This window comes from Phalangium opilio, unplaced genomic scaffold (assembly GCF_054372755.1).
Source record: "Phalangium opilio isolate 3A_F unplaced genomic scaffold, DU_Popi_V2 ptg000329l_1, whole genome shotgun sequence".
Classification (NCBI taxonomy): domain Eukaryota; kingdom Metazoa; phylum Arthropoda; class Arachnida; order Opiliones; family Phalangiidae; genus Phalangium; species Phalangium opilio.
Window position 1 is genome coordinate 4,775,833 of NW_028324226.1, and position 13,686 is coordinate 4,789,518.

The 13,686-nt window shown below is 35.7% G+C and overlaps 1 protein-coding gene across 2 annotated transcripts; it reads left to right on the plus strand.

Annotated features, from left to right (window-relative positions):
• Positions 1-185: 185 nt before the first annotated feature.
• Positions 186-13,529, plus strand: LOC149610442 (metal cation symporter ZIP14-like). Of its 2 annotated transcripts, XM_089859384.1 has the most exons (8): positions 822-2,268; positions 2,350-2,596; positions 3,542-3,711; positions 8,909-9,034; positions 9,121-9,306; positions 9,392-9,629; positions 10,805-10,992; positions 11,095-13,529. In XM_089859384.1, the coding sequence occupies exons 1-8, from the start codon at positions 1,735-1,737 to the stop codon at positions 11,260-11,262; spliced, it is 1,857 nt and encodes a 618-aa protein (XP_089715510.1). In that variant the 5' UTR covers positions 822-1,734; the 3' UTR covers positions 11,263-13,529. The 2 variants fall into 2 exon arrangements, with proteins under 2 accessions (XP_089715511.1, XP_089715510.1); XM_089859385.1 differs by lacking the exon at positions 10,805-10,992 and having other exon boundaries at positions 186-2,268; positions 11,095-11,255.
• The last annotated feature ends 157 nt before the right edge of the window (positions 13,530-13,686 follow it).

Consider the following 13,686-nt stretch of genomic DNA (forward strand, 5'->3'; position numbering starts at 1 on the left):
GGAATCAGACTGAACTGAATACGGGTGGCGGGAGTCTTGGGCGCTAAATTTAAACATTCATTTTCCTAGTATGTTTTTCCCGTCATAAATTATTATTCGACCTTGATTAAAAGGAGTAAAAAATACAGGTAAAAATGGTTTTATCGATTATCAACTTTACACTACCCACCCAATTATTATAGTTTTTTTTTTGATTAAGAAAAAACGTATCTCAATAAAAAATGCAAGTAATGGTTTAAATGGCCTTCCATAAAATACTTTACGTAGAAAACTTTAAACACTTAAGATAATTGGACAATTTAAACATATTTAATTAATTAAGTCGATTGAAATATTGATTGTAATAATGGCCTTCTTGCTTTAATGATAAGTTGGTACCACTTGGAACCGAAAGGCTTTAATTTGGAAATAATGTTTGACCAGTCTGCCGTGGTTAATGATTTAGTTCAAATACTAACGATAACAACCAATGCTGGATGATTTTATGTCAAACCAAAAAGAAAAAAGTGAAAAAAGTAGAAGTGCGTGAAAAATTATTCAGAAATACTGCCCTGCTAGCCATAACTTTCTTGGTAATTTGAAAATAAATAGGGCTATCATATTAATAAAAACTTCTGTAATGCGGAACTTTTTCCAAATACGAGCCAATCATTCAATCATCGATGCAAAACTAGTTTTGTTCATAGAGTTTTGAGAAAAGGAGTTCTTATTGAGCGCGTGAAGTTGCGTCAGCTCCCGCCTGATAACATGTATTTTCAGTCGAAACTAAGTAAAAGTGGTGATTTAAACTCTTTTGAAAACCATGATTTTTAAGCTCAGGGACGACCACTTTTTGAGGTTTCTCCCATACGCTCCCTGCTTCACTTACAAAATTTATCAAATATGAAATATAGGCATAGATAACCTCCAATTTAAAATTTTCATGATTGAAAGATCTTAAAGAAACGTGAGCTCTTTAGTTATGTCAAGATATGGGCCACTATCTCTTGTAAATGTCAGTTTTTAATTTTAAACAGCACTCTACAACCTCCAGTCGGGGTCATGAAACTCCCCCTTAAGAAAACCGTGTTTTACAGACAAATAATTGTTTTTGATTCTAATAAACAACTTTTATTATAAGAATTAGAGGCGGGTTTTATATACTTCTGGTATTATTGGGAATTCAAGAAAATATCTTTGCATTATATCCAATCCAATGGGACGAAAGTAGTAGTTTCGCAAATACGACAGAGGTAAAACTAAAATGTATTACGTATACTTTCTCGGTTGTTTCGAAGAATCGTAGTGGAACGTGGCTTCGGTTTACGGCTTTACGCGCGCTGTCCTTCTGTCGGCTGAGCTGAGTCTGACATTCGCGCGAGGAATATTGCGCGAAACGGTTGTGCGTATTTGTGGCCGTGGTAATTCGCGCCAATTTCTAGTCGCGCGTGTAAGCCCAATATAGGGTTTATTGCAACTTTAGTTTTATTACAAATTTACAAGTTATTGTTTAATTAAAAAATTAGGTAGTCGTTTTACTAAACTATACGCGGCTTCATCGATACTTCTCATGATCAAAGTCGCATTAGGCCTAGGTAAAGTAGTAGGCCAGTTTTAATCCCTTGGTTTTATAACCTTTTTAACTCGTGACCTGTTCCCATTCACACGAACGATGTGTTGTAACCTGGAAAGCCAGTTAATATAATTAAGTTTCAGACTTTATTTAATATTAACATCAACATATCTACATAAACGATGGCTAAAAACTTGAAAACCAGTACCTTTACGCAAAAATCATGTCAAAGCCGTTTGCGGACAGTGTTTTTAGGTATCGTAGTAATTAATTTATTTAATTTAATTGGACAATGCCAGAATGAATTGGCGACGAACGGTGACAACAAAGTTGACTCTTCCTCGCCCAAAAACGTGGTGGCCCCGAAATTATTAGATTCGTTAGAAGGAGCGGAATTTCTCTCTGAAATAGCCCTCTACAAATATTCTAGTTTAGATCAAGGATTTGAAGGACAAGATAATTCGTTTCCCGGTAAATTGGGGGTTACCGTCTTTCCAACGGGTAGTGAAGGGGTTTTTTCCGATTATAATAAGGCATTCGTCGAAATCTTAAGCTCATTAGACAAAGTGTATAAAAAATCCTTCAATATAACTGCTAGTGAAAAAGGTGATTTATCAACTTTCAAAACATGGTGCAATCGTTACCCCAAAATCCCCGAGCCCGGTGCTACCCTCTGGGATTTTAATTCGTTATGTGACATTGTGTTTAATAGAGAAGTAAGTTAAGTTATTTTAAATAATTATTGGTCAATTAGTTCCTAAGTTTAATTAAGAATTGGTTATTTTTTTCTTTTTCAGTGTCTCTCATCAAATCAATTATTAAAAATCTTGGAAAACTACAGCCAAACTCAAAAAGAATTATCCGTTTCTCAAGCTATCGCTCGAATATGTCCTCTAATGCTCTTCCAAAATCAAAGGGAATCTTGTTCAAAGATCCAACCTGAAAATTTGAATAATCAAGCGGAAATATATGAAACCACCGAATTGCCTGGTGGCATTAACGAACCTAGTACATCATCGCGGACAAGACCCGATCCCTCTGCTGGTAACTATGCAATTATTTTTTTTGAAGGTATAGTTTATCTAGAACTGGAAAAACCTAGACGTATACATATACAGGGTATTGCAGCTAGGCTTAGTGTTCTGAGAAATAATACAGTTACAAACAAAATTGTGGGCTGAAAATGACAGCGAAGCAATAAACCTGTCTTCTAGTAAGGTTGCAACTAATTAAAATATTGTGTTGAATCTTTCAAATAAATTTTTGATATCCTATCTAAACTACCATAAGTTTATAAGTGATATGTTCCATAAGTATAACACTTTCTATACTAAGTAATGCTAGAGACTTACAGTTTGAGCTAGTTCGAGAACGACAAGCGAGTATTGACTACACTAGGTCTGGTTTTGCAGACCATGGATTAACTAACGCTAGGGATTGTTCACTAACTGCTTTTCCCATGTATTGCTATCGCCAACTACATGTTCCGAATTATTCCGTGATTCCCCTCTTCATTCCCCCAATTTATTGGACCAAAACGGATGTAGATACAGCGCCATCTCTCGGCAAAATAAATCAATTTTGCTCAATTTAGGCAGTATTTCAATTTTGACGTCATAGACCACGTGATATTTGGTCCAATTTTCTTATAACTTCCTGTTAGGGATAGTAGCTGCTGCTAGGGGGCGTTTGGAACATGCATGCGTTATCTTTTTGGGGGAACGAACTATCCCTAGCGTTAGTTAATCCATGTGCAGACTTACATCTTCCTATTTAGTCTGTACTAAGCCTTTGACAGCGCCTCACCAGGCGTCGCTTTATAAGAATCTGACCTACGTCACTTCATGACAAGCTCCAGTTTCTAAGTTACCAGTGACAAACTTACGGAACATATCTTATAAACTTATGAAAGTACTAAGTACTTAAATTATTTCCCGTCATTTCAAATTGCAAATCTTCATGATCTATTTATTTTACTTTTTTTTTTAGTTTGGGGTTTCGGCTTTCTCTTCGTGACTGTTGTCAGTTGCTGTTCTTTGGTGGGAGTGGCTTTACTCCCTTTTTTGAGTAAATCGGTCTATCACACTGTATTAGTTCTTTTCGAAGGACTCGCCGTTGGAAGTTTGTCAGCCAGCGCTCTATTTCATCTTATTCCTCAGGCAAGTCTGACGTACTTTTACTCTATTTTTCTGGGGAATTCCATGTTGTCAACTATTTTGGGTTATTATTACAATATTTTGTTGTGCAATGTGAAATTTCCAGTAATACAGAGCATTTTTTACCCTATGGTAATTTCGGATCAGGCATACGAAATATAAATATTAGCAGAAGTATATAATACTTCTCGTTGAGAGAAGTGTACAAGCACAACGCGGGGTAATTGTAACATGATTCTTCCCAACATCATTTTACATTTGGAGTGCACAAGGTTACTAAACCGAATCACATACGCGATAAATAGTTCCCTCCTCATTAATTTCTCTATTAGCGCGTAACTATTTGTCAAGGTGCATGCGCTTGGTGCGTTTTTGTCCCACGTCAAGACAATGAAGGTTTGTGGGTTGATTGCTGACTGGGGATTTAGTAAATACCAAACAGTTATAGAATTCACCCTTGCTCGGTGCGATGCCCATCTGAACTTAGTTTGTTGAGCAGGAGAGCAAACAAAAAGTGGCTGCCTGGGAAGAATTTTGTTGCATATCTAGTATTAAGACGATACAGAGTGTCATCCTTCTTCTATTATCCCCTTCTGTTATTTTTTATTGGGTGTTGCGTAATGTTTTATTGCAAAAATATTTTCATAAGGGCATTTACACCTCGTTAAATAGGATAGAACTGAACACGAGATAAAATTCATAATCCGATGGTTGTTTGTGTGAAATTGCGAGGTAGATAAAAGTTCTTTATTTAGGATTCTTTCGGGTATCTATTTAAAAATCTAGAACGCCGATAAAGAAGTAGATAAATGTTTACAATGCAGTGTTAACAATAATTAGACCGCAATCACATGCTCTTCTACCATTTCGCAGCGCCGTCATAAGTTTATAAGATATGTTCCATAAATTTGAAACTCCCTATCGAGAGCTTTCAGTTGGAGGAGGAGTTGCGTCTCGTGACATAATTTACGCTGACATATTGGTGGGTTTAAAGCAGGAATGAAGCTGATCGAGACCACACAATATGGCTACCAGAACAGCGATAAGACTTGGGAGGGTATGACGTACTACTATCTCATTTGAAAGCTCTATACTTTATAATGCAAGAGACTTAGAGCTAGTTCGAGAACGACAAGCGAGAATTGACTACACTCTGCTTTGCAATCCATCTTATACTTAGTCTGTACTAAGCCTTTGACAGCGCCTCACCAGGCGTCGTTTTACCTCGAATCTATGACCTACGTCACTTCATGACAAACTCCAGTTTGAAACCAGTGACAAACTTATGGAACACACCTTATGGACTGATTGTTTATCAATCTAATTAATTAAAAGTTTACTAAGAACAATCATTACGAGATCCTAATGTAATTTACGATATGAAACAGTAAAATATCTGAATATAGATTTTTAGATGAAAGGAATGGTATTCAGTTGATCATACATGACACATTCCAATATTCCTATTTAATATATTTTGGGAAATATAGGCCTTTACATAAAATCTTTATGTGGGCGGGGGAAAAAGCAGAGATTAAGGGCGTTCTTCCCTCATGCGAAAGTAGTTTATAGTTTGGCCTATTTGATGACAAACAGTTTTGTTTGTGTGGGTGTTTATGCAAATACTGCGCGCGTCTTGGGTTGGCAGGTGACATTTTTAGTAACGGATGTGTATATCACTAAAACAATCAGAATTTATTTGTATTTTAAAGCGAAAATTAAGGGAAACTAATTGGAGAAAATTTATTTGAGAGATACAGCTACTAACTAAATCCTGAAGAAAAAACTCCCCTTCTTATTAAGAATTAAAGGTGTATTTCAGATAACATAACGTTATACCAAGAAGTGATAGTGTAGTTGAATTTGTAGATGAATTTGTTTCTTTGTTCGATGACTTGTACAATTCTAACAAAAAAAAACTATGATAGCTTTCACCAAGAAGTGATATCTAGTTTATTAGGGAGAAGGTATAAGATGCCTTTGTATTCGCGCGCCATAGTCCCAGTCCCCCTTTAAAAATACAAGGGGGGACTAAAAGGAGGCCGGGCTATTTCGCCTCTCCTCAGTCGGAAAATACGTAATTTTCGTCATTCGCGTCGCGCTGACGTGAGTTTTCAAGAACCATTGAGATGCTGGTTGTAATTTAGAGGCTGGGATTAACTCCGGACCTACGTTTGGACTGGAGATAAAGCTAAAAATGTGGCGAATTTATACCTTCTCCCTAATAAACTAGATATCACTTCTTGGTTATACCTTAAAAGAACGGCCTTTTTCTAAATATAAAAGGAAAAATATTAAAAATAAATAAATGATCTCTTATTACTAAATAATTAGCATTTAATTAGTCTTAAAAACGAGGACTACTGCGCCATCAGTGATTGGGTTATTGGCGTCTGCTAAACGGAACCTCTTACCCTTACGGGATTGGTTGATTTCTCACAGGCTGAGAGAGGTAAGGATGAGGTCATGGTTCGGGCTAGCAGACTCCACTAAACCAATTGCGAATGGCTCAGTAGTCCTTGATTGTTTTTAAGACTAATTAAATGCTAATTATTTTGTTGTAAGAGATCGTTTACTTTTTTCTTGTTTTTCCCTATATATTTAGAAAAAGGCCGTTCTTTTAACGTATAATGTTATGTCAGTTAAACCTTTCCTTTAAATAAAGATGTCTTCTTGGAGATAATTGATGTTAATTGTATACTAGTGGCCCTTCAATCTACACGATCTGGTTCTGTTACTTTGTAACATTTTGTACCATTATACCTTTGGAATTACTGGTCACTGGTGACATTGATTATATTTTCTTTTAGAAAAAGCCAAAGTTGACCCAAGTATAGCCCAATTTTATATTCAAGTTTTTATTATATAGGCCTACCTTATCCTTATGCATCTAATTTGGCTAACCAATAATCCGTGTTAAGATTTGTTCTGAATTTTATCTATAGTTCTAAACCCATAATTATCTAGAAACTCGATTGGCAAGATTTACAGTAGAAATCTTGTACAAAAACCAAGTTTCAATTAATCGCTATTCCAAAAGTTAAGGGGACCTTTTTTTAGTCAGGGTAGAGTTATATGAGTTTAACCATAAGTTTATAAGATATGTTCCATCCATAAGTATGACACTTCCTATACTTCGTAATACTAGAGACTTACAGCCCGAATAGTTCGAGAACGACGCGAGAATTGACTATAGAGCTATTTCAGAGGGGGTAATGGCTACGTCACCAATGCTATTTGCCCCTAGTGAAAACCCTCACAAAATGTCCGCCCTACACTCAAAGGCAGGCCCAATTTTCGTAGCAGACGAAATTTTTGACCCACTGAAATAGCTCTATACACCCGGTTTTGCAGTCCATCTTCCTATTTAGTCTATACTATGCCTTACGAGAATCTATGACGTTTCACCTACGTCACTTATGCATGACAAGCTCTCAGTAACTAGTGACAAACTTATGGAATATATCTTATGGTCGTCGTTTTACGTGAATCTATGACCTACGTCACTTCATGAAAAGCTCCAGTTTGAAACTAGTGACAAACTTATGGAATATATCTTATGAACTTATGGTTTAACCCTTTATATGGTCAGCGAGATTAAAATGGACCATGGCATTTCTATCCTAGCAAAATGTAGCTGCGATTTACTCTAATTACTATGCTGATATATCAATTTATTTTTTTGTAATTTGACCTGGTTAAGAACATTTAAACTTTATTAGTTTTTTTATATATTGGTCTCTGGTTTTAGAGCTATTATTATTATTATAAAAACTTGTAATAATTGTTATATGAAATCAGAGCAGCTACGCGACAAGTTTTGTTCCTAACTGTATAGTTTATTTTATATCAAGCAAGCACCAAGAAGTGATATCTAGTTTATTAGGGAGAAGGTATAAGATGCCTAAGTATTCGCGCGCCATAGTCCCAGTCCCCCTTTCAAAATACAAGGGGGGACGTAAAAGGAGGCCGGGCTATTTCGCTACACTCTCCTCAGTCGGAAAATACAAGTAATTTTCGTCACTCGCGTCGCGCTGACGTGAGTTTTTAAGAACCAATGAGATGCTGGTTGTAATTTAGAGGCGGCGGGGATTAACTCGGACCTACGTTTGGACTGGAGATAAAGCTGGAAATGTGGCGAATTTATACCTTCTCCCTAATAAACTAGATATCACTTCTTGCAAGCACTTAATCATAAAAATTGATAAGGATAAACAACTTATACATTCGGTAGTTCTCTAATAACTTTTAAATTGCCTTAAATAATCTCTTGGCTGCCAGAGCTAGCCGACTTTACAATCAGCAAAGATAAGAAAATATCTAAAAATGAAAAAGTACTTTCTTAGATCAGCGAATGTCGTCGCGATGTGGTTGATAATGCAAATTTGAAAAAATAGCAGATTATTTTTTAAGTTGATTCAAGCAAAGATGGGAAAAAAACTATGTTTTACGTACACTTAATGTTTAATTTTTCTAAGTAAACAATAAGCGTAAATTAAAGCCTATAGTTGCAAAATGCATTAATTAAACAAATAGTAAACGGAGTTTTTTTTTGTTGTCATTATTATAATACTTTTATGTTGGGGAAGTGGGGATTTTTGGTTAGAGGTATGACACTACCATTGCACTACCTATACTTCGTAATGCTAGACAGTTTCTGAGAGCATAGGTTTATAAGGCATGTTCCATAAGTATGACACTACCTATACTTCGTAATGCTAGAGACTTATTGAGAGCGTAAGTTTATAAGATATGTTCCATAAATCCTAGAGACTTACTGAGAGCATAAGTTTAAGAGATATGTTCCATAAGTATGACACTTTCTATGCTTCGTAATGCTAATGCTTCGAGACTTACAGCTCGAGCTAGTTCGAGAACGACAAGCGATAATTGACTACACTCGATTTTGAAGTCCATCTTCCTATTTAGTCTGTAATAAGCCTTTGACAGCGCCTCACCAACGAGAATCTATGACGTTTCACCTACGCCACTCTCGGTAACCAGTGACAAACTTATAGAACATATCTTACGAACTTATGATATAAATAAAATTTATTTGTCAAACCTTGTGTATAACTTGCACTTAAAATCGCAGGTTACGTTAATACTTGTACAAGTATTTAACTAACTAATATTTAATTACGTATTATCAGTATTCCCTTGTATTATATTTTGTAAATTTTACATATTTTTACAATAGGCATTTGGACTCCAGGGACAAGACATATATCATGACTATTTATGGAAATCTTTAATAATATTTGTGGGGATATACGTTTTTTTCATAATGGAGAGATGCATGAAAATCATAATTCAACGCAAACAGGTCCAATTTTATAATTTAATTAAGATTTATAAATTAATTGTTTCGCGTCATTTTTAAATACATTTTTTTTTCTTCAAAACTTTTAGAAACGAAAGCTTAAAAAAACCTTGCGTAATGTTGACACCGCTTCTTTAACCCTATCACCCTCTGATTTATCAAGTAACGGAGGTGATAAAGTTAATCACGATGGCAACAACACGCCGGAAATATTAGTTGATGGTGAAATGAAAAAAATTAACGATCAAATTGTCGAACAAGATCCAGATACTCAAGTAATTAAATAAATTAATTAATATTTTCCGTTTGTTTATTGTAATCTAATTTGTTTCTTTATAATTATAATTATAATTAATGCAGGTTTGTTTACCTCCTCAAAATAATAATCACACGCATCATGGACATAATCATTTCCCAACGACTAATGCCACAACTGGAAAACAAGAAATAGCGACAGTCGCTTGGATGATTATATTTGGGGATGGACTTCATAATTTTATCGATGGGCTTTCAATGGGAGCTGCTTTCTCCGATAGTATTCTCTCGGGAATTAGCATATCAGTTGCGGTCATTTGTGAGGAATTTCCTCATGAATTAGGTAAAACATTTTATATGACAACTGTGTTGAAACTTTTCTTCAGTATATGGGCTTGAATTGAGAAAGTAAAGTATCCCTTTAAGGCGCAGAAACGGGGATTCACTTTCAGTGGTGTGCGAGTACTCGTTAAGTTCGAGTATCGAGCCGAGTATTCGATTCGATACGCGATAAAAACATATTGTGATGCTTGAGAAAGGTTCGAGTAGCTTTTTAACTTCTTAAATACTCGACAAATACTCTAATTCAAGGCTTTTACTGAGCCGAGTACTCGACCAGATACTCGATGACAACAATGAGATACTCGAGAAAAGTTCGAGTAGCTTTTTAACTTCTTAAATACTCGAATCTAAGGCTTATAATGAGCCGAGTACTCGACCCGATACTCGATAATAACGTATTGAAATACTCGAGAAAGGGTCGAGTAGCTTTTAAACTTCTTAAATACTCGAATTCAAGGCTTATAACGGGCCGAGTTCTCTTCCCGATACTCTATAACAACAATGAGATACTCGAAAAAGGTTCGAGTAGCTTTTAAACTTCTTAAATACTCGAATTCAAGGCTTATAATGAGCCGAGTATTCGACCCGATACTCGATAATAACGTATTGAAATACTCGAGAAAGGGTCGAGTAGCTTTTAAACTTCTTAAATACTCGAATTCAAGGCTTATAATGAGCCGAGTATTCGACCCGATACTCGATAACAACGTATTGAAATACTCGAGAAAGGGTCGAGTAGCTTTTAAACTTCTTAAATACTCGAATCCAAGGCTTATAATGAGCCGAGTACTCGGCCCGATACTCTATAATAACGTATTGAAATACTCGAGAAAGGTTCGAGTAGCTTTTAAACTTCTTAAATACTCGAATTCAAGGCTTATAATGAGTCGAGTATTCGACCCGATACTTGATAATAACGTATTGAAATACTCGAGAAAGGGTTTTAAGTTCTTAAATGCTCGACAAATAGTCGAATCCAAGGCTTATAACGAACCGAGTACTCTACCCGATACTCGATAACAACAATGAGATACTCGAGAAAGGTTCGAGTAGCTTTCGAGTACTCGACGCAAAACCGAAAAAACGGGACTCGCACACCACTGTTCACTTTGCTAGGAACTTGGAATGCTTTATGTATTATCATGAATGTTACATCAGTTTTAATTGTTTCTTTAGGGGATTTTGCGGTTTTATTGTCAGCTGGTATGACGATGAAACAAGCCTTGATGTACAATTTCCTATCAGCTTGCACGTGTTATATAGGTTTAATATTTGGCATCATTTTGGGTGATTTCTCTGATAGTGGGCAATATATTTTCGCCTTTGCGGGAGGCATGTTCCTTTACATATCTTTGGTTGATATGGTAAGCGATAAAAAAGATAACACGCAGGGCCTACACACACCATCAATATCAGTTATGTCAAAATTATTTAATATAACTTTTTTAAATCTCTTATAATTAAAGGTCAATGAACTGAGTGAAGCTCTCGAAAGTGCCAGTGAAAAAGGTACCTTAGAGATGATCAGAGTCTTTGGTCTACAAAATCTCGGTATCATTATTGGTGTCGTTGTCATGTTTGTCATGGCTCGTTATAGTGAGAAAATAAATTTTTCCGAAGGTCTTAATCGATAGCCAATTATATTAGTTTATATAAATTAAATATTAATATCGAAAAAGTGCCTGATCACCAGTGAAAACAAATTCGTTAAGGCAATGTGAAGGATTCGTGTTCACATTTCCTTTGTTTTTCATTTAAAGTTTGATTTAATCATAAGTATAAGGTGATATCAGTAAGTATGATAGCAAAATCCAAATTATTATACTAGATATTCTAGAAGATTTATTGCAAGTAATAATCATGATGAAATTGCTGTGCTGGTACTCGAAACTGACGAGTACTTGAGTTGGAGCCCAAGTACTCGGACTCTAAACTTGTTTATCTAGGATTCGAACTGGTACCCGGCCCCCCAAGTCCTTGGCCAAGGCCTAAAATTATTCTTCGAGTTAGAGCCCGAGTACTCTGACTCTAAACTTGTTTATCTAGGACTCGAACAGGTACCCGGCTCCCAAGTCCTTGGCCAAGGCCTAAAATTACTCTTCGAGTTAAAGCCCGAGTACTCGGACTCTAAACTTGTTTATTTAGGACTCAAACGGGTACCCAGCTCCCAAGTCCTAGGCCAAGGCCTAAAATTTCTCTTCGAGTTAGAGCCCGAGTACTTGTTTATTTAGGACTCGTACGGGTACCCGGACCCATGGCCAAAGCCTAAAATTACCCTATTAGAGTTGGACGAGTCCATTTTTCTTTCTTTTTAAGAAAAAATTTGGGCTTGATTAGAATTTTGGACTCGAAACCATGTTTTAAGGACTCAAAAGGCTCAAAGAGCCCTGGAAATTTGGACTCGACGAGCTCACTTTTCCAGGACTCGGACTCGAAACTTCAAAAGTGAGGACTCTCACAACTCTAATATAATCCCAAATAAATTGAAGTCTCGGCTGTGGTTTAGTTTAAACAAATGCCACATAGTCGAAGGGCGGAGTTAATTGACCCTCTAAGCTTATCAAAGGCTAGTTTTAACTCCGCCCCTTGTGGATGATTTCTGATTGGGTCCTGCCCTTGACTAGGTAAAATTAGTGTGTAGCCAATTACGTTAGGGGCGTCACATTAGTCGCCATTTGCTTTAACGCGTAAAATAATTTTATTTAGTGTCAGACTTAATGATATTACATGACTTCTAAGCTTATCAAAGGTTTGTTTTAACTCCGCCCCTTGTGGATGATTTCTGATTGGGTCCTGCCCTTGACAAGGTAAAATTAGTGTGTAGCCAATTACGTTAGGGGCGTCACATTAGTCGCCATTTGCTTTAACGCGTAAAATAATTTTATTTAGTGTCAGACTTAATGATATTACATGACTTATGATGCCCAAACAAAATTTGTAGGTGTCAAAACGAATTCCATTTTTGCAATAATTTTAATGATTTTTTTTTAAATTCAATAATCACGGTTGAGAGATTGTAATTAGTAAATTAGATTAAGAGTTAATAATTTTGTTACTTTTATACAGATGTTTAGAAATTATTTAGAAAGAAAAAAAATTAAGAAATTATGTGCATGAACCCGGTGTTTTTAAAGTTTTAAATAATAATAATAATAATAATATACACTTCCAATTGTAAATTTCTAATTTTAATATTTAGTTTAAATTAAAAATAAGTACGTGTACTTAAAAGTCTAAATTAATTTTTTTAGGATCTTCAAATTTTATTAAAATAATAAAAAAGCACTTTTTAAAAGAAGCAACTATCATAATTATATATATTTTAATAATAATAATTATAATTTAATTAAAATAATCAAATCAAGTACCAAATGTCTATCAGATTTGATCATATAAGATTTTAAATATTTGTCGGACGGAGAATCATGGGGGGGGGGGAGGGGGGTTAATGTTGACGTCACTACCATGATATACTAACCTACCCAATTGTAAGGTTTAAAATTTATGTAATCTTTAATTGTTATTAAATTGTTAATAATTACTAAAATTTTCAGCGTAAGTATTATTTGTCATCTCAATTATTTAATTTCCTATATTCTTAAATATGTGTTTAATCAATTTTTATTTATTATTTTAATTATTGAAAGAATGTGCAAGTGCGAAATTAGTAATAGGGACTTGGCAATTCGGGCTTAACTCCGCCCCCATCGCCATTATGGTATGTTTTTTTAACAGAATCAAAGCTCCAGAATATAAGCTCCTCCTCCTGGTATGTTTTTTAGCGCTAGTGAAAGGTAGTCTGACGTTGCATGACGTAGTACTGCCAAGTCCCTATTCCATATATATTGGATTATCCGATGATAAGGTGGAGCTGTAACCCCGCCCATTAATAGGGGGGGGAGCGAAATACGTCAGAGGGCCCGAACTCCTAAGTCACGAAGTGTGAACGTAGGTAAACATAATAGCCCACTCGATCACGCGCCGGCACCTATTAACCTTTGGCCCATGGGAGCAGAGTGGAGAGACTGGGTCCAGGGATGCTTTTTTTTTGGGGGGGG

Coding starts and splice junctions, on each gene's coding strand:
- LOC149610442 (XM_089859384.1), top strand. CDS start 1,735: ATGGCTAAAAACTTGAAAACCAGTACCTTTACGCAAAAATCATGTCAA. Junction 9,630..10,804: donor GGAATTTCCTCATGAATTAG/GTAAAACATTTT, acceptor TTGTTTCTTTAG/GGGATTTTGCGGTTTTATTG. Junction 10,993..11,094: donor ACATATCTTTGGTTGATATG/GTAAGCGATAAA, acceptor TTATAATTAAAG/GTCAATGAACTGAGTGAAGC.